Source organism: Haliotis rubra, unplaced genomic scaffold, assembly GCF_003918875.1.
Source record: "Haliotis rubra isolate DU_JTF1 unplaced genomic scaffold, ASM391887v1 Scf296, whole genome shotgun sequence".
Classification (NCBI taxonomy): domain Eukaryota; kingdom Metazoa; phylum Mollusca; class Gastropoda; order Lepetellida; family Haliotidae; genus Haliotis; species Haliotis rubra.
In genome coordinates, this window is record NW_025766964.1 from 140,875 (window position 1) to 161,410 (window position 20,536).

General features: G+C 42.5%; 1 protein-coding gene across 1 annotated transcript in view; it reads left to right on the forward strand.

Annotated features, from left to right (window-relative positions):
* Positions 1-20,536, forward strand: part of LOC124282214 (dynein axonemal heavy chain 10-like) — a 99,378-nt gene that overhangs the window by 74,104 nt on the left and 4,738 nt on the right. The window contains 15 exon segments of the mRNA XM_046718173.1: positions 501-620; positions 622-637; positions 1,601-1,755; positions 2,045-2,137; positions 2,822-2,953; positions 3,650-3,923; positions 4,769-4,872; positions 6,096-6,251; positions 14,347-14,685; positions 15,630-15,830; positions 16,235-16,540; positions 16,772-16,943; positions 17,213-17,344; positions 18,650-18,861; positions 19,602-19,769. Of these exon segments, the coding sequence (XP_046574129.1) occupies positions 501-620; positions 622-637; positions 1,601-1,755; positions 2,045-2,137; positions 2,822-2,953; positions 3,650-3,923; positions 4,769-4,872; positions 6,096-6,251; positions 14,347-14,685; positions 15,630-15,830; positions 16,235-16,540; positions 16,772-16,943; positions 17,213-17,344; positions 18,650-18,861; positions 19,602-19,769 (2,580 nt within the window).

A 20,536-nucleotide genomic window follows, 5' to 3' on the forward strand; every position in this document is an offset into this window, starting at 1 on the left:
GTGCAGTATCAACAACATATACTATCCACCATATACACTACCCACAACAAGCACTATCCACAGCATACTCCATCCACAACATGTACTATCCACAACACACACTATCCATGGTATTCTCTGTCTACCACAAGCACTATCCACAACATATACTATCTACCACATATACTACCCACAACACACACTATCCACGACATATTCTATCTACCACATGCAGTACCCACAACATATACTATCCACCTCATACACTACCCGCAACACACACTATCCACCATATACACTATCCACAACATATACTATCCACCACATATACTATCCACCATACAAACTATCTATCACTTGCACTCTCTGCTACTTACACTATCCACAACACACACTATCTACCACATGCACTACTCTTAGCTATTGAAAAGTCTGTTCAGTTACAAACATTTCTAATGCCTTGGTTGAAACTTGTTTCCAACCAGTGTGACATACGATCATGGATGAATTGTTTGTTCCAGGTGTGCACGTTCAATGACCCGGACTTCCTGAAGCAGCTGGAACTGGCTATCAAATATGGTTTCCCCTTCCTCTTCCAAGATGTGGATGAATACATCGACCCTGTCATTGACAATGTCCTGGGAGAAAAATGTTAAAGGTATGCTTCCTTGTTGTGGAGAACTGTTTTCTTCATGGGATGTTCCTGGAAATAAAAGCAGTTCAGGATATGAAGACATTTTTGCTAATTGGCAGCTCCGTTGTAGGATTTGAACTATGTCATAGGCATGTGTTTATGAATCACAATCAGAGTGAGTGAGTATGGTTTAATGCCGCTTTTAGCAATATTCCAGCGATATCATGGTGAGGGAAACCAAACATGGGCTCTCAATCAGACAGTGGTGATACAAGGTGTTAGCAGATCAAAACTGAAACAATTCCAGTGCTGGATGTTCCTCCGATTTAGTGATCATGTAGCAGAGTCTCTGACTACTCAATGTCAGGGTCAAACATAGGTATACACAGTCCACATCTCCCCCCATTAGACCTGTGTGGGGTGGTGGGGTAGCCTAGTTTTACTGCATTGGCTCGTCACACCGAAGACCCAGGTTCAACTCCCCACATGGTTACAATGGGTGAAACCCATTTCTGGTGTCCCCAGTCATGATATTGCTGGAATATTGCTGGAATATTGCTAAAAGCAGCATAAACTCCAAATCACTCACTCACTCATTAGACCCATGAAGATCCGGGTTTGATTTGGTTATCCAGAACCCATGCTTGTAGCATGAGGCGACTAACGGGATCGGGGTGGTCAAGCTAGCTGACTTGGGTGACACATGTCATCGTAACCAAATTGAATCGATTGATGTTCATGATCACTCGATTGTCTGATCCAAACTAGATTATTTATAGACCTCCATATAGCTGGAATATTGCTGTGTGCGGCTTTAAACAACAAACCAACCAATCTCAAATTTCAGTGAAGTAATGTTCAGGCAGCTGGAGGCCATTTTGTAATGATAACATAATCTATGTCATACAATTAGCAACAGTTAGATATTTGGCTGACTAGGATATGGATAACTTCTGGGTGATCACCTGCCATGTGTCTGTGTTTCAGGGGCCCAGGGCAGGGAGTTTGTGGTTCTTGGGGACAAGGAGGTAGACTATGACCCCAATTTCCGTCTGTATCTCAACACCAAGCTGGCCAACCCCAAATACGGACCTAACATCTTCGGCAAGTCCATGGTCATCAACTACACTGTCACACTCAAGGTAGGTGGAAGTCGTTTCTGTCTTGGATTGGGAACAGTTAAGGTTTTCTCGAAAATGAATGTAAATGGGCAGTTCTGAATGGAGTTCAAGTGTGATGGAATGGAGCTGGTGTTAATGTTGTTTCGTTTCTGTACAGGGTCTGGAGGACCAGCTGCTGAGTGTCCTAGTTTGATGGAATGGAGCTGGTGTTGATGTTGTTTGTTTCTGTACAGGGTCTGGAGGACCAACTGCTGAGTGTCCTAGTTTGATGGAATGGAGTTGGTGTTGATGTTGTTTTGTTTCTGTACAGGGTCTGGAGGACCAGCTGCTGAGTGTCATAGTCAAGTATGAGAGGAAGGAACTTGAAGAGCAGAGGGAGAGACTCATCCAGGAGACCAGGTCAGTGGATGGTCACACCTGTTTCACGAATTATGTAGTGTTGTGCAAAATGATTTTGAAAATATTGTAGGAAATCAACTAATCACCACTTGCCTCCTTCATGATACAAGTTAAGTCTTCCAGGGTTTTGTTTCATGACCTTGCCATATGACTGTCATGATTTTACTTTGTGAGTGTTTCCTACATTTCCATCACCATGGAGACTGGCAATAGAATCCATGTAGGTCCCCAGCATCCCATTTCTGGTTGTGGGAAGAAACCAAATTGGATTGTTAGATCAGATGTTGTGTCAAGGCTAACACGTTATTTGAGATTACACTTTCTCAGTAAAGTACAGATTCTAGTACTTTTGTTGGATTGAGTCTCATCCGCGATGTGAAACCACATCCTCAGAGTCAGGCACGTAATCACCAGCACACAAAGTCAGGCGTCTAAACCACTCAGCCAGCGCTCCGTCTAGTGTGATTGACATGGGGTAGTCTAGTGTCATGCCGAAGAACTGGGTTCGATTCCCCACATGGGTACAATGTGTGAAGCCCATTTCTGGTGTCCTCTGCCGTGGTATTGCTGGAATATTGCTAAAAGCGGCGTAAAACTAAACTCACTCATGGGTACCTAGACGTAATACTAACACAGAAACATGAAGGACCCAAGGATGCCTGTTATTAACTAACACTATGTGTCCCAGCGTGTCAACAAGCGTCTGCTGAAGGACCTGGAGGACTCACTGCTGAGGGAGCTGGCCACATCCCAGGGCAACATGCTGGATAATGTGGAGCTCGTCTCTACTCTGGAGGAAACCAAGTCCAAGGCCACAGAGGTGCGTCTGCTCAATCACCTGTCTTCCATTTCTGGCTTTGGGGGGAAATTTGAATTGAGGGTCTTTGTTCTCTTGTAAATGTGATATAATTGCAAGATATTTTTTAAGTTGTGTTTCAAAGTTGATTGAATCACATTCTTTCATGATCATATGGTGAACTGTTTTATTTGAATGCTATAAATGTCATGTTAAGTTGCATGTTTTAATCGGCATGTCTTGATCAACTTCTTGACAGGTATGTAAATAATCTTTAAAAGCACCACTAAGATTGAAAATGCACTTCTGTTGTATTTATTTCACATCAAGTAGCAATAGAGAAGGGATATATAACTGCATTGTAACTATATTCATGGAAACGAATAAGGGAACACATGAAAGTACAAGTGTTCCTTTATTCTTTTCCAGGTTTCTTCATAAGGTATGTATTTCACTGTGAGTGAAATTCTGGAAATAAATAAAGGAACACTTGTACTTTCATGTGTTCCCTTATTTGTTTCCATGAGTATATTGTTGAAAAGGTTTAATCCGTATGTTCATGACTGCGATCCCCAAAAATATCTTAGCGCTATGATCATCATAACTAGATCACACCATATATAGACATAACAATGCTAAGATAGCTTTGTGAAAGTGGGCCTCTCATAGTAACAAGCTTAAAAACATTTACAACCATCACATTTTTTATCCCTCTTGCAGGTTTCGGAGAAGCTGAAACTTGGAGCCAAGACAGCAATCGATATCGAGAAACTGCGTGATGGCTACAGGCCTGCTGCTAAGCGGGGAGCCATCCTGTTCTTCGTCCTGGCGGAGATGTCGCTTGTCAACACTATGTACCAGTACTCGCTAGCGTCCTACCTCGAGGTGTTCGAGTTCTCACTGAGGAAGAGTCTCCCAGACTCCATCTTGGTGAAGAGACTGAGGAACATCATGGACACTCTCACTCACAACGTCTACAACTACGGCTGTACAGGTTGGTAGCTGTCACGATACTGGAGGGATTGTGGGGAACATCTGCTTCTGGGTAAACTCGTAACAGCTCTGGGCGGTGGGGTAGCCTTGTGGTTTAGCGTTCGCGCTCATCACGCCAAAGACTAGGTTTGATTCCCCACACGGGTACAATGTGTGAAGCCCATTTCTGGTGTCCCCCACTAATGATATTGCTGGAATATTGCTAAAAGCGGCGTAAAACTAAACTCACTCACTCATAAGAGCTCTCACACATTAGCATGCAACTCACACCATTTTCATTACAGATCTTGCTCTCACTCACTGTTACTGAATATCTTAAGCATTTATTAAATAAATGTATAAAATGACAATGTATCATATACTTCAGCCACATGCTCCAAGTTCTGTTCAGAGTGCATAACATTACCCAATACAAGTGAACAGATTGGTTTTACATTGCTTTGGGCAATATATACTCAATCAAGAAAGTTTAGAAGAGAAGGCTTTGATAATTGGCTACCTCATGTCAGTCTTAATCTAAGAGTGAGTGAGTGAGTGAGTATGGTTTTACGCTGCTTTTAGCAATATTCCAGCAATATCACGGCGGGGGACACCAGAAATGGGTTTCACATATTGTACCCATGTGGGGAATCGAACCCACGTCTTTAGCTTGACGAGCCAACGCTTTAACCACTAGGCTATCCCACCTCCCCCTTAATCTAAGAGGGAAGATAAAATGAGGTTTAGGTAGTTACAATATATGATGTTAGTGTGTCGTAATTGATGACTTGTCGTAATTGTTGTTCATGATGTCAATCCCAGGTTTGCATGGATGCCAATATTAATTATCATCTGTGACTGTTCCAGGTATATTTGAGAAACACAAACTGCTGTTCTCATTCCAAATCACCATCAAACTGGAACAAGACCAGAGCCATGTTGCCCAAGAGGAGCTGGATTTCTTCATCAAGGTACACAAAATATTGTCATTATGGGAAATACTACCTGATGTACAGAGTTATGTCCCATTGACATATCAGGATCCTGTAACCAAGGCCCAAATCCCAGGTCCCCTTTGATTGGGATCCTTGTTTTATCAGGACATTCCTGATCTTCGCGGTTTCAGCCATGGGTAATGTCTACAGCTTGTTTGGCATAGTGGTCTTGTTGGAAATCGCTGTGCAGAGCTGCATCTTTGGGGGATGCCAGAAATCTTTCAATTTCAGGCTTGCTGCCCACATTAAGCTGACTTACTGTTGGAAGCAGTGTTAAACCCAATTCACTCATCTACTTGCAAACTTTCCACTCTCTTCCTTATGGAAGGCCACCATATTGCTGGAATATTGCTGAGTGTGACGTAAAACTAAAACTAAAACTAAAACTAAAACTCCTTCTGGAAGTTGTATTTAACACCATGATGTGACAGAAGCATCTAACCCACCCAGTACATGTGTGATGGTAAATTGAAAAGCTTTCACATTTTCATCGTGGGAAACTTTCCATAAAGTATTATAATTTTCTATAAAACTTTGGTTAGCATATCTAGCCATATTCAACAATGTGTACATAATACAGTGAAAATTGTGTAAACCGGCACCCCACCGGGCCAAATTAAATGCCGGTTTAGACAGGATGCCGGATTAGACAGTGACGATCATTTTCGAACATGGCTGCCATTTACACTCGCCAATCTCTTTATTCCTGATTATCTAGCTACCGAGAGGAGTGTATTGGATTAAGGGACCCTGATTGGACTGCTCCTACCCATGCCGGCTTAGAGCGTTTGATTCACCGCGCAATCACTTCTTCCTGATTATCTAGCGTGACAAGAGGATTAATTAGTGTATTGGATTATGGGACCTTCTTTGGACTGCTGATAACCATGCCAGTGTAGACAGTGTTAATTACAGTTAAAATTGCTTGTTGGGACCGGAAAGTCGTGACGGAATACGGAATAGACAGGTGCCGGATTAGAAAATGTCTTAATGATCATAATATCGTTATAAAAGGCGGGACCAAAATTTTATGCCGGTTTTGTCAGTGTGCCGGATTAGACAGGTGCCGGTATTGGCAGGTTTCACTGTATATGATATTTGACCAAATATTGTTTCCATAAATAACCAGATCTTGAGAAACGAAGTAATACTCTGACAACTGGTGCAGTTTTTATCAATGTTGTGTTTGTGTTGATCAGGGTAACATCGCTCTAGAAAAAAGCAAGCGACGTAAGCCGTTCCCCTGGATACCGGACGAGGGATGGGAAGACTGCAACCGCCTGGTAGAGGTTTTGCCAGAGAAGTTTAGTACACTACTTGATGATATTGAGAGAAACGAGAAGCTGTGGAAGAAGGTTAGTTGATCAACTTATGGTGCTGTTGGGATCTGAAGGGATTCCACAAAACAGTAGGTTCCCATACCTGTGTTTGTCTTAATTGGTGATGTAATTGATCAAGTGGTAAGGCTTTGTGTTTTTGGAGAAGAAACGTGCTTGACTAAATGGTGACGTAACTGATCCAGTGGTCAGACTTTGTGTTTTTGGAGAAGAAACGTGCTTGACTAAATGGTGACGTAACTGATCGAGTGGTCAGACTTTATGTTTTTGGAGAAGTAACGTGCTTGACTAAATGGTGACGTAACTGATCAAGTGGTCAGACTTTGTGTTTTTGGAGAAGCAGCGTGCTTGACTAAATGGTGACGTAACTGATCAAGTGGTCAGGCTTTGTGTTTTTGGAGAAGAAACGTGCTTGACTAAATGGTGACGTAACTGATCAAGTGGTCAGACTTTATGTTTTTGGAGAAGAAACGTGCTTGACTAAATGGTGACGTAACTGATCAAGTGGTCAGACTTTATGTATTTTTCCTTATCCTGACTCATGCTCTTTTGCTTGTCTTCTTCTTCTTGCGAACATAGTGGAACACTTGTATCTCCTTATTTGAAGCTCCCTTCAAAATAAAATCACTAATTGGTACTCACCACGAGTTGCTCCCCTTTGTCTCCCCTGGCGGGAAAAGGTGTCGCCACCCTCTGGCCATGTGCTCCACTCTCTCCTTCTTCGACCAGTGAGCAGGATGTGAGAGCGCCTTGTGTCTCCTTACACACATATCCTTTGATAATCTCTTAGTTTTTACCTCTCATAGGTTACTATAGAGGTATAGCTAGTATCCTTTACTACCATTTGTATTGATTAATTATCGTGATTTCTACTGTTTATTCAACGCAGTATTCGCGGATTGTTCAGCTAGCTTTACGCTCATGAAAATCTGTACGATTTGTAGATTACGCTTGCCTCCGATCCACATGTAATATGCCCTAGTTGTTCTACTGCGTGTGCTTAATTCACGCTGCAGTTACTGCATTAATTTATCTCATTCTGCATTTAATAAATATCATCTTTATGCCTTTAAGACGCATGCAGATAGATCACGCAAACAAGGGCAAAACATGGCAGAGAGTCCAGATATTCCTTCCAGTCAGCTGCTAGCGACGACCCTCTCCCGCCTGGTGTTCTGCTAGAGACCCCGCGCAGAGGAACGGGACGCAGTCCGCTACTCGAAGAAACGACCGCCTCCCCAGACATCCCGCCATTGCAGACTAAGTCTAAGAGGGCCTTCATCGCCGCCTCAACGCAGATTGAGGACACCCAGGGCAGCGCAGACTTCCAAAGGAAATTCCACGAAGACAGCAAGAACTTTCAGCCGAGATCGCTCCAGCAGCAGAGTTGGGCCTCTACGATGATCAGCCGATAATCATCCCCGACTTTACGGCAGAAGAAGCGACCGTGTCAGCGACTGTGACTTCTGCAGAGATCTTCCATGCAGCCTGATGCCTCTACACCGACGCCAGACGCCATTGATGTGAACCCCATCGCAGAAAAGACGCCGACGACTTCGTCACAGATCATCCCAGAAGACATGATGCGCAGATTATGAACATCATGGAGGACCACTACAAACTGGCGCAAGCAGGGTCCGAAAGCCGCGAAGGCTCCAACGTAGAGAGGCACCCCCGCCAACGAAGCAGCCAAGACGATGTCACCTTCAAGCGAAGGAAGTCCCGCACCACCTTGACGGCGACCTAGATGTACAGCCTTCGCTAAGGCCTTCGCTAAGGCGGAGAGATCATCACCATCTTCGATTTCATCTCTAGATATGGACTCAGACCATCAGACATCACGGAAGCCTTCGCGAAGGTCATATCATCGATCCCCGACCGACGCTATGAAATGAAGCTTAAGGCATTCGCGAAAAGACATATGATTCCAGATCTTCATCGCCTAGAAGAACATCGAGGACTGCCGAAGAGCTTCGCCGGCTATCAACATTCACCTCACAAGTCTCGAGAAGATCATCCCATAGACGATCTCCACTGCTTCATCACCAGGTCGATCACCCATCAGATCTCCACATAGAGCGCGACAAGTCAACTAGATCGCCACAAACCTCATCAGATATTCAGATAGCTACACGCAGTCCCGAAGAGCATCTACAATTTATTAATGATGATGGTTTTGAGGATGATGGAGGAATCATATTTTCTGATGCAGAGATACGGTATTGGATGGTCAATAACCTAGATCTCACATCACCATCTAAAAGTGGCAATACAGCTCAGACGATTTGATGAAGGAAGATGATCCAGATGCAATCACTCTACCCCGATCGACCCGATTATGCGGCAGTGCCACAGAATCTAGATGCAGCTTTCCAGAAAGCTACGAAAGTTCAGATACCACATCTACCCAACTTTCAAGCCAAGAAGTTCTCCACGCATAACATGGACTCCTTCTACAAGGCCCAGGACATCGATGAGAACTATAAGATCATCAGCGATGTAAAGAACAAGATTTACAAGATGGATGATCGCAAGTTGGCTCATATAGAAACCATGACGAGACGATGTTCTTTGGGTTAAATAGATCTAGGACGATCAATGAGACTCTTATTACTAGATTCGGATTCCACGACGGAAGATGATAGAATGATTTATTCTGCCTTACTTATGCAAAAGAAAGATCAGCAGTTTTTAACGGATCATCTTACATCTGTTTCAGCAGCATTGACCTTAGCTCGTCGCCAAGGCCTCCTCGGCCTCCTGTAATTGGGGGGAGAACTTTACAGCCCCACTTTATACAGCCCCGTGGTCGACAACATCCATCTTTGACGGAGAAATCGACAAGGTCGCCAAGGAAGTCTCTAAGGATTCCAGGGAAGTCCTTATGATTAGATCGATGGACACACTAGCCAGCGCCATTCGGCCAGACTTCACAAAGATACTCAGGCAGATCTAAGTTCACGGGCCTACAAAGAGCAAGAGACAGGAAGATAGCCAGCTCTAGAGGTAAAGATTCTTTTTCACGCCCATATGGCAACTATAGAGGAGGATCAGGAAGAGGCAGGACACCCAGAGGTTCCCGCAATTATAGACGCTGAAACACAGGTTCGGAACGACTGGAGTCTTCCACCCCCAGCCGTTCCAGTACAACCAGCTCAAGTGGGTGGACGCCTCCAACTACACTGGGAAAACTGGGGAATACTGCAAGATCCTTACGTCTCCAACATTATTCAACACGGATTTCGTATCCCTCTACAGGACAAGCCTCCGCTGACAATCAAACCCCCCAAGTTCGATTTACAAGCGCAACAACTACCAAAGATAAAAGAGGCTGTCTCATCACTCCTATCCAAACAGGCCATAGAAGTAATAGATCAAGCAAACGTCGAACCAGGTTTCTACTCCCCAGTTTTCCTAGTTCCCAAGAAAAACTCCACGGAGAAATACAGACTCATCTACAACATGAGCTTTTTCAACAAGAACTATCTCCACAAACCACCGAAGTTTCGCAGATGATACATTTACCTCAGTTACGCCAGATGATTCATTCCTATGGACTACATGGGCAGCATAGATCTACAGGATGCCTACTTGCACATCCCCATTCATCCCGATTCCAGGAAATACCTACGATTTACTCTAGAAGGGCTACATTACCAGTGGAAAGTACTCCCATTCGAATATCATCAGCCCCTGGCTATTCACGAGGATAACGAAACCGATTATCAAATTTCTACATCGCCAAGGGCTACGCGAGTGCGCTTTTACCTCGACGACGGATACAAGTAGATCAAGATCCACTCGCGCCTCAAACTACAGTTAAATTACATCATAAAGCTACTATCACAACTAGGTTGGTTAGTAAACTTACATTAAAGTCGGACCTAGTACCATCGCAAGACCTACAGTTCCTAGGTATTCGATTCATCACAAATCGCAACCAGATATGGTACCAGAAGACCGTTGGCTCAAGATACAACAGACCATTCCACCAGCTCTACTCTCTCCGCTACCACTGCGACAATGGCAGAGCCTACTAGGTCTTCTCACATCAGCCCAAGACATGACTGTCACAGGCAGATTACAGTTACGCCCCCTACAGGTCCTCATCAACGACATCTCAACGATGTACAACCATTCAGTCTACCGAAACATCTCAGACCACATCTACTATGGTGGACCAAGAAATCGAATGTCTGGCGAAGGGATTTGTTTAGCAGAGCAGGAATACAAAACCCATCTGTATGTAGACGCGTTACTCCAAGGTTGGGGAGCTCATCTCACCAACCACACGATATCAGGGTTATGGAATCAGCAAGAATGCAAACTCCATATAAACAGTCTAGAAATGAAAGCTGTAATCAACGCTTATTCTACATTGGAGCACATTTCTACAAAATGCGCCTAATGATCCATACAGACAATTCGACAGTGGCGTTCTACATAAACAAGCAAGGCTCAACGAGATCGATGAACCTTTTGAACCTAAGCTTTCAACTGTTCGATTTAATACAAGATCTAAATCTACATGTCAAAGCAGTGCACATTCCCGAGCCAGAAATATACTAGCAGACGCTTCTCTCGCCTCATCTACCATCACCGACAGAGTGGATGATCAACCGGGAAATTTTGCACAGATAATCAAGCAATTAGAGCCGCTAATAGACCTATTCGCCACGCCGATTCAACAATCAGCTACCGACATTCGTGGTCACCAGTCCCAGACCCCAAGCTTGGGCAACGGACGCCTAAGTCTATCATGGAAGGCCTCAATGCGCACGCCGCTTCGCCGCCAGCAATAATACCTCAAGTATTACAGAAAATCAGACAAACACAGAGCCTACAACTCACTTTGGTCGCCCTCTACTGGCCGGCCAGAACGTGGTTTCCCATACTAATTCAAGAAATCGGGTCAACCAACACTGGAGCTACCCAAGCCAAGCAAACCTGTTAATTCATCCTCACACCAAACAAGTGCACGGAAACCCAGCAATGTTCCAACTACACGTATGGACTGTATACAAATGTGTTTAAACAAGAGAGGATATTCTGCCAGGGCGGCAAAAGCAGTCACGCTTGCCTTACGCTACTCAACTCGTAACTTGTACGACGACAAGTGGCACAGTTTCGAAAATTATGCAACAAAGAAAGGGTTTACAGCAAGAGAGGCTTCACAACCTCAAGTGGCAGACTATTTGTGTTACTCTACGCCAAAACAAACATTTAAAAGGTTCAACGATATCAACATATCTTGCCGCTTAGCTCTGTAATCACCATGAGAACGGGTGTCAAATTGACAAGATCTCCAGAGTTACTGGCCTTACTACGAGCTTTCCGATTGAGGACCAAAGCGGAAGTTCCACGCTTCCAGCTTGGGATCTGAATGTAGTGTTACAACACCTCACGAAAGTGAGGTCTATGAACCCTTGAATCGACATAAACTTTGAATTTCTCTCACAGAAAACATTGTTTCTGCTATCGCTAGCCACAGCAGCAAGAATGTCTGAAATTCACGCTCTGGATTACGAGAGGATACAGTTTGATGACAATCATAACACAGCACCTCGGATTAAGATGGGATTTCATTGCAAAGAATCAACTGCCAGGTCAACCAGACAGATTATTCCACATCCCGGCGCTATCCTCTATTCTCGATCACAAGATACACAAGACCTATCACTGTGTCCGTAAGAGCTCAAAGTTTATTTACGACGATCCAAAACAAGAAGAAGATTTCTCAAACGCTTATTCATCCCATTATCGCCACTTAATCAAACAGAAGTGTCACGAACCACAATATCTATTTGGATAAGGACTGTCATTCTCCGTGCCTACAAGGCAGCAGGCTTGGACCCACCAACAGCATCAAATCCACATGAGATCAGGGCACTGGCCTCTACCCTCGCCTCTACACGGTAACTGTTCCTTGAACACATTATGGAAGGATGCTATTGGAAATCTAACATGGTATTTGCTAATCACTACCTAAGAGACATCACTACAGAAGATGTCTCTGGCATTCACCATTTCGACCACTGGTCCTCGCCAGCAACTGACAGTCCCTCAGAGGCGTTAAAATATTAGCCTCACAAGATTAATATGTATTTTATACATACTCATCTAGCTTATAACTCTAAGGAGTTTTAGGGCTATGTATATATGTTCAGCTTAAGTATTCTACCTTAAGCATATACTTGATATAGTCAATTTCAGTGCCTCTATCAGAGTCACCTATATATATATATATATAATTTATATGTATTGTTCAATATATTCATAATGTAATTCCCCTTTAATGGCTTTATATAACCTATGGTTTTCTTTATACAGGATACATCCTAAATCTAAGACTTCATGAAGTTCCGTAGGGATATTACAGTATATCTATACAAAATCACTAATTATAAATCCAAAGTATTCTGTTACCCACCTCCGTTCCGTAGGATGCTACAAGTAAAGAGCATGAGTCAGGATAAGGAAAAATATGTAATTTTTAGAGTAAAATTGATATTTTATACTTATCCTGACTCATGAGGTTAGCCCTCCCATCCTCCCCACATAACACTTTGGATTTCCCTGTAAATTCAAGTGTTGGGCTCGCTAAATCAGGAGAGAGTGGAGCACATGGCCAGAGGGTGGCGACACCTTTTCCCGCCAGGGGAGACAAAGGGGAGCAACTCGTGGTGAGTACCAATTAGTGATTTTATTTTGAAGGGAGCTTCAAATAAGGAGATACAAGTGTTCCACTATGTTCGCAAGAAGAAGAAGACAAGCAAAAGAGCATGAGTCAGGATAAGTATAAAATATCAATTTTACTCTAAAAATTACATTTTTGGAGAAGAAACGTGCTCGACTAAATGGTGACGTAACTGATCAAGTGGTCAGACTTTGTGTTTTTGGAGAAGAAACGTGCTTGACTAAATGGTGACGTAACTGATCAAGTGGTCAGACTTTGTGTTTTTGGAGAAGCAGCATGCTCGACTAAATGGTGACGTAACTGATCAAGTGGTCAGACTTTATGTTTTTGGAGAAGAAACGTGCTTCACTAAATGGTGACGTAACTGATCAAGTGGTCAGACTTTGTGTTTTTGGAGAAACAGCATGCTCGACTAAATGCATCCAGAAGCTGTTCCAATTTTCTTCCTTATCTTCTAATAATGTTGTAGAGAAGTGAACATGTGAGTTATCTCCCTTGGTAGGGTATTTGAGTCCTTGACCTACGATTTGGGTCTGTCTATGCCAGACCAGTACCTGAGAACAAGTGTACCCATCAGAGCTCTAAGCCAATGTCTGTGACATCATTCATTGAACATGATCATTTACTAGTTTGCCTGGCCCAGATTTGATTATTTGCAGTCGTATACTTGATGTATTGAGTCTATGGCGTTCAAAGGAAGCAATAGTCAGTGTGTTTGTGTTTGGAGTATTTAATAGCAGTACATTGTTTTCTTGGTTTGGGTTGCTGGTATAGAAAAAAAGAGGTATACTTCTTTCTTTCTTCAGCATACAAAGGACATTGAAATATAAAATACATCTTCTTGTTCAAACAGTACTCAAAGCTGCAGTAAGAAGTTTTGACTTTCTAATCAGCATGATAACTTAACTTATAACTGTTTTTTACCAAATTGTTTGTTTTGAAACTTAATGCTGATAATGACTAAGCATTGTTAAAAAGTCATCTTCACTGATAGACTTCTTGACTTGATTTGCTAATTATTATGCATATGTGTTCGATCATGCCAGTCTGAAACTTCAAGGGGCAGTGGGGTAGCCTAATGGTGAAATCATCAGCTCGTCACGCTGAACACCTAGGCTGATTCCCCACATGGGTACATAGTGTGAAGTCCATGTTTGCTGTCCCCTGCTGTGATGTTGCTGGAATATTGCTGAAGTGGCATAAAACCATACTCACTCACTCACTGAAACTTCAAGTGTTAAAAAGAACAAGTGCTATTTGTCACCCTTTTGAACATGCTTGAAACATTTCGTCCCAGTATTTCAAAGTTTGTCCAGTTTTGAAATTTGTCATTTCAACAGGGCCAACAGAGGGCTTTTATCAAAACATCTCATTGTAGAATATCAAAATGTAACAATGTGCTTTGATTCCTTGCAGTGGTACGATCATGACACACCCGAATCTCAAACATTCCCTCTGAAATATGAAGAATCTCTCACACACTTCCAACGTCTCATGCTCCTGAGATGTTTCCGAATTGACCGTGTCTATCGAGCTGTGACTGAGTTTGTTACCAAGGTGATGGGCGAGAAATATGTGACTCCACCAATCATAAGCTTCGAGTCGATCTTCGAGCAGAGCACACCAATGTCACCGATTGTGTTCATCTTGAGCCCAGGGTCTGATCCTGCTAGTGATCTGATGAAACTGGCGGAGAGATTGGACTTTGGTACCAACAAACTGAAGTTCTTGTCCATGGGTCAAGGTCAAGAGAAGGTAAGCATGTGAAATTATTTGACCTTAAAGAAATATGCTTAGTTGATAATGAGGTAGGAATTTTACAAAAACTGACAAACTACATCAATTTATGGAATATGTTTCGAAAGTGAGTTAATCTTGTAATTAATTCAGAAAAAATACAATACCATATGTTTCAATATTGGCCATGGTTGTTTTTGTGAATTGGATGATCCATTAAGAAATAAGTACATATTGATGAAATGCTGACACATTGGCTGAATCAACTATGCTAATTTATAAGCAGCATATGTGTGTTACTGGGTTTTACAAAGTGGTAATCTTAAGACCAGTATTACTTCGAATTTTCCCTCTATATCGGTCATACTGAGTCCAAATCCCAGTCTGATTACATTTGTAAACAACAAACGTGTGTGATTTTACAAAGTGGTCAATTTCCTCAGACCAGTATTATTTCAGGTTTTCCTTCAATATCAAGCTTAAACACCATGATGTAACTCAACAAATGTTTAAAGCAGCATTTACTTAACTCACAAACAGTCTAAGCAATTTCCAATCTTAGAAGCAAAATTGTTCTCAATGAGAATAACAGTGAAAATTATTTCTTACAGATTTGTCTTGATGAGCTATCTAGTTTTATTAACATGTCGATATGAAGTCAGATCTCAAAGAACGGGGGGCGGTGGGGTAGCCTTGTGATTTAAGCGGGTGCTCGTCACGGCAAAGACTTTGGTATAATTCACCTCATGGGTGCACTGTGTGAAGTCCATTTCCTGTGTCCCCCGCTGTGATATTGCTGGAATATTGCTAAACACGGTGTAAAAGTAAGCTCACTCACACACTCACTCACTCAAAGAACACTTTTAGAAACACCAAGGCTTGAGTGATGCAAGCAACAAGTTATTTCTATACCTTTTTGTACAACCTGTTGAGGTGTCAGACTTGGACGTCTTTGTTTCCAGGTGGCCCTTCAACTGTTGGAGACGGCTATAGCTCGTGGTCAGTGGCTTATGCTGCAGAACTGTCATCTGCTGGTCAAGTGGCTTCGTGACCTGGAGAAACAGCTCGAGAAACTGAACAAACCTCACCCAGACTTCCGTCTGTGGTTGACCACGGAGCCAACACCAAGTTTCCCCATTGGTATTCTACAGAGGTCACTGAAGGTAGGTTGACTGCTAGGTACCAAGTTTCCCCATCAGTATTCTGCAGAGGTCACTGAAGGTAGGTTGACTGCTAGGTACCAAGTTTTCCAAATCAGTATTCTGAAGAGGTCACTGAAGGTAGGTTGACAGCTAGGTACAAGGTTTCCCCATCAGTATTCTACAGAGGTCACTGAAGGTAGATTGACTGCTAGGTACCAAGTTTCCCCATCAGTATTCTGCAGAGGTCACTGAAGGTACCCAGTTTTGCCATCAATATACTACAAAGTCACTGAAGCGAGTTCTGATGCCAAATACCATTTTCCAAAGATAGCTCAGCTACTGTTATTTTGCAATCCTTAATAGAAGTACAAAAGGCATTGCGTATCAGTGGAATTTTTTTTATCATTGTGAATCATTTCTTGCAGGTTGTGACGGAGCCTCCCAATGGCCTGAAGCTGAACCTACGCAGTACGTATCACAAGATCCCAGTAGCGTCGCTGACAGAGTGCTCACATCCTGCCTTCCCCTCGCTGGTCTTTGTACTGGGCTTCTTCCACGCTGTGGTGCAGGAGCGCAGGAAGTATGGCAAGATCGGGTGGAATGTGTCATATGACTTCAACGAGTCAGACTTCCGAGTGTGCATGCAGATTCTCAACACGTACCTGATGAAGGCCCAGGAACAGGGGGATACCAAGATACCCTGGGCCAGCTTGAAGTACCTCATTGGAGAGGTGAGCAGAGATTATCCCAAACAGTTGGTTCAGTCATTGCTGGAACATGTTCATTATTTGCTACATTTGCATCAAATACAATAGCAGAATTTGGAATCTTCAAAATGTTATTTTATATTTTGCTGTCAATTATTTGATTTTCAAGGTCAGTAATTAAAATTCAAAATTCGAAAAAAAAACACCCAACACACTTTGACATGTCTGATGAATGTTGTTCTGTTCTGTTACCAGGTGATGTATGGTGGTCGTGCTATTGACGACTTTGACCGCCGCGTGCTTCGGACGTATATGGATGAATACATGGGTGACTTCATCTTTGATACGTTCCAGCCATTCCATTTCTATGTAGGAGAGGGTGTCGACTACAGGATCCCTGAAGATGGATCCAGGGATGTGTATGTTGGTGAGTAGCGGGAACACGGCACCTCACAGGATATATGATGGTTATGATGATATGTGCTTGATGGGACAGGTGTGTAGTGTATAAAATGAAATATAGCGATTAGCTATTTGTCTTGTTATGATGATAATGTTGGTCTAACTGTCACTTCTCTTTATACTGGCACTGTTCCGTCAGTGGTCTAAGTATTGTCTCCTTACATGTTCTAGGATCTGCTGGTAGCTGATTTTTATTCGTTTTTATTCAACCTATGATTGATGATTTACTTTCAGACTATATTGAGTCCTTACCTCTTGCGAACACACCAGAAGTGTTTGGTCTTCATCCAAATGCCGAGATCGGCTACTACACCCAGGCTGCTCGTGACATGTGGAGCCATCTGGTGGAACTACAGCCTCAGACAGGTAAGAAAGGGAGATAACTCATTTGAATTGACATTTACCAATTTCATTATCAATGCAGTACCCATTCATATACAGATTGCAGATGCAGTGTTTGCACTCAAACTTCTTTCTTCAAGCATATTTAACATCACACGTCTTTGGTGATAAATGCAGCCTTATACAAAGTCAATATCCTCACAGAAAACCCCATTCCCAGGTCTAGTGGGAAATGTATGTAGCCAGAGAGGGGAAGGTGACTGGTTTGATACCCTGGCTATGTTATACCAAAAGATGTTAAGAGATGGTACTTGTTGTTACCCAGTCTGGTATTCACCATTAAAGGTGGTACTTGTTGTTACCCTGTCTGGTATTCACCATTAAAGATGGTACTTGCTGATACCCTGTCTGGTATTCACCATTAAAGGTGGTACTTGTTGATACCCTGTCAGGTATTCACCATTAAAGATGGTACTTGTTGTTACCCTGTCTGGTATTCACCATTAAAGGTGGTACTTGTTGTTACCCTGTCTGGTATTCACCATTAACGGTGGTACTTGTTGATACCCTGTCTGGCATTCACCATTAACGGTGGTACTTGTTGATACCCTGTCTGATATTCACCATTAAAGGTGGTACTTGTTGTTACCCTGTCTGGCAGTCACCACTAAAGGTGGTACTTGTTGTTACCCTGTCTGGTATTCACCTTTAAAGGTGGTACTTGTTGTTACCCTGTCTGGTATTCACCATTAAAGGTGGTACTTGTTGTTACCCTGTCTGGTATTCACTATTAAAGGTGGTACTTGTTGTTACCCTGTCTGGCAGTCACCATTAAAAGATGGTACTTAGGAGATAAACATATTGTAGTGGAAAATCAGAGGTACATAACGAAATTAAAATAGTTCTAATTTTTTTATTTTAAAACATCACGCTACATGTTCGGTTTCAAATCAAATTACATTACTAGGATGGATATTCAGAGGTATTTGATGCACTACACTACTGAAAACACACTCACTAATGCTTGTTATATTTTTCCATCACACACACACACACACGCACAAAATGTCCTTGAACATTTTTTCATGACTGTTCCCCAAAATACATGAGCACTTTCTGTGTTATGATACCTTGTCCATATTTTTGTGACCCTCTCAAAATATGATATTTTTTCTGACCTCCTCCACTGGTGACCTTCACCTGATTTCCCCTGATCAACCACTGTCTGTGGTAAATGACCAGTCCCTATGGTGCCACAATTATTTTTGCACAGTTGCAACCAGTGTGCATATTATTCATGGCCGTAAACATGTGTATTTCTGTCTGCAGGTGAAAGTGGGGCTGGGATAAGCCGAGAAGAGTTCATCGACAAGATTGCCTCTGATGTTCACAACAGGCTGCCACAAGAATTTGAACTGGACAAGATTCGTAAGAAGTTTGGACTGGATATCTCTCCTACGACGGTGGTCTTACTACAAGAGTTGGAAAGATTCAACAAGCTCATCAACAGGATGAGGAGATCACTAGTCACTCTCAAAAGGGTATGTGTTTCTTTGGCTTGAGAACTTGCTATTTTCCAAGTCTTACTTTTAAGTTAAAATGCTCTGGAGATTAAATTGTGTGGGTCGGGGAATCGAACCCAGGTCCTCGGCGTGACGAGCAAACGCTTTAACCACTGAGCTACCCCACCACCGTCCACACATAGTAGTTCTGAAAGCATTCTATATGTTGAACTACTTTGTATTATTACTTGTAAACATACCAAATTACACATAAACATGCTGTATTTGTTTGTATATGTACTATAGCAATGACAATCTGGGTTAGGATTCTTGTTCAACAAACAATGCTTGTCAATAGTCAGACTCACTGTCTTGGTTGGGACAGTGGGGTACTCTAGTGGTTCAAGCATTTGCTCGTCACGCCGAGGACCTGGGTTCGATTCACCACGTGGGTACAATGTGTGAAGACCATTTCTGGTGTAAAACCATCCTCACTCACTCACTCAATGTGTGTTGCAGCAAGATCAAAGCAGCATGGTAACACATACCACCTCTCAATTACTCAGTGACTTAGTTGATTCATGTCAGTTTATTCCATTTACGTATATCAGTGCTCATGATGTCAATCACTAGTCTGGTCCCGACTTGATTATTTGCTGATGACGTATCATATAGGTGGAATAGTACTGCATTATACAACAAACAAACAAACTATATAAGTGTTAGTATTTGTCTTTCAAAATGTTTGAAAATAATTGACAATGTGCTGTTCTATTCAGGCCCTTGCTGGTGAGGTAGGCATGAGCAGTGAGCTGGACGATGTGTCTCGCTCTTTGTTCAACGGTCAGATTCCCACCATCTGGCGGAGACTGGCCCCCGATACCCTCAAGTCCCTTGCCAACTGGATGATCCACTATGAGAGGAGATACAAGCAGTACAACGCATGGGTAAGTCCTTCTCACAATGTGTAATGGATCTGTTATATAATGGACCTGTCCCACATGGCTGAGGATGAGAATTTAATTACTGTGGACAAAAATATAACAATTTACATGTTTATTAGTATCCTTTTATGTAAAACCTACCCAGAAATTCATTCACAAATTATGCTTCCCTTCAAAACCACTTGACAAAACAGTAGAAAGGGGAAATGAATTTTCTATCACCACCTTATCTTTCCTGTATTCTTGACAACAAAATGGCAGCAACTGACCATATTGAGTGAGGTATATAGAAAATAGGATCTGTGTGTAGAATCAGTGTCAATCACTGCCCATTTAGTTCCCAATATATTGCAATACAGGTAATTGCAACTATTATTAAACCACCACCACCCCCCCAGCATGTAATGCGGGGGGATATAGTCGTCACCTCGTCCGTCCGTCTGTAATCATTTTGTTTCCGGAACATAACTCCAAGACCGTTCAATATTTTTCAACAAAAATTGGTAGATATATCAAACAGAACCTAAGGTGGTGCCTTTTGATATTTACAGATTTTTGTCATTTTTAATTTTCTCGGTTTCCATGGAAACGTTTTGGACTTAGTCTTAAAGGGGGGGTGGGCTTCGTTTCTGGAGCATAACTCAGAAACCGTTCAGTATTTTTCTGCAAAACTTGGTAGATATATCAAACAGAACCTAAAGTGGTGCCTTTTGCTATTTACAGATTTTTGTGATTTATTATTTTCTTGGTTTCCATGCAAACGATTCGGA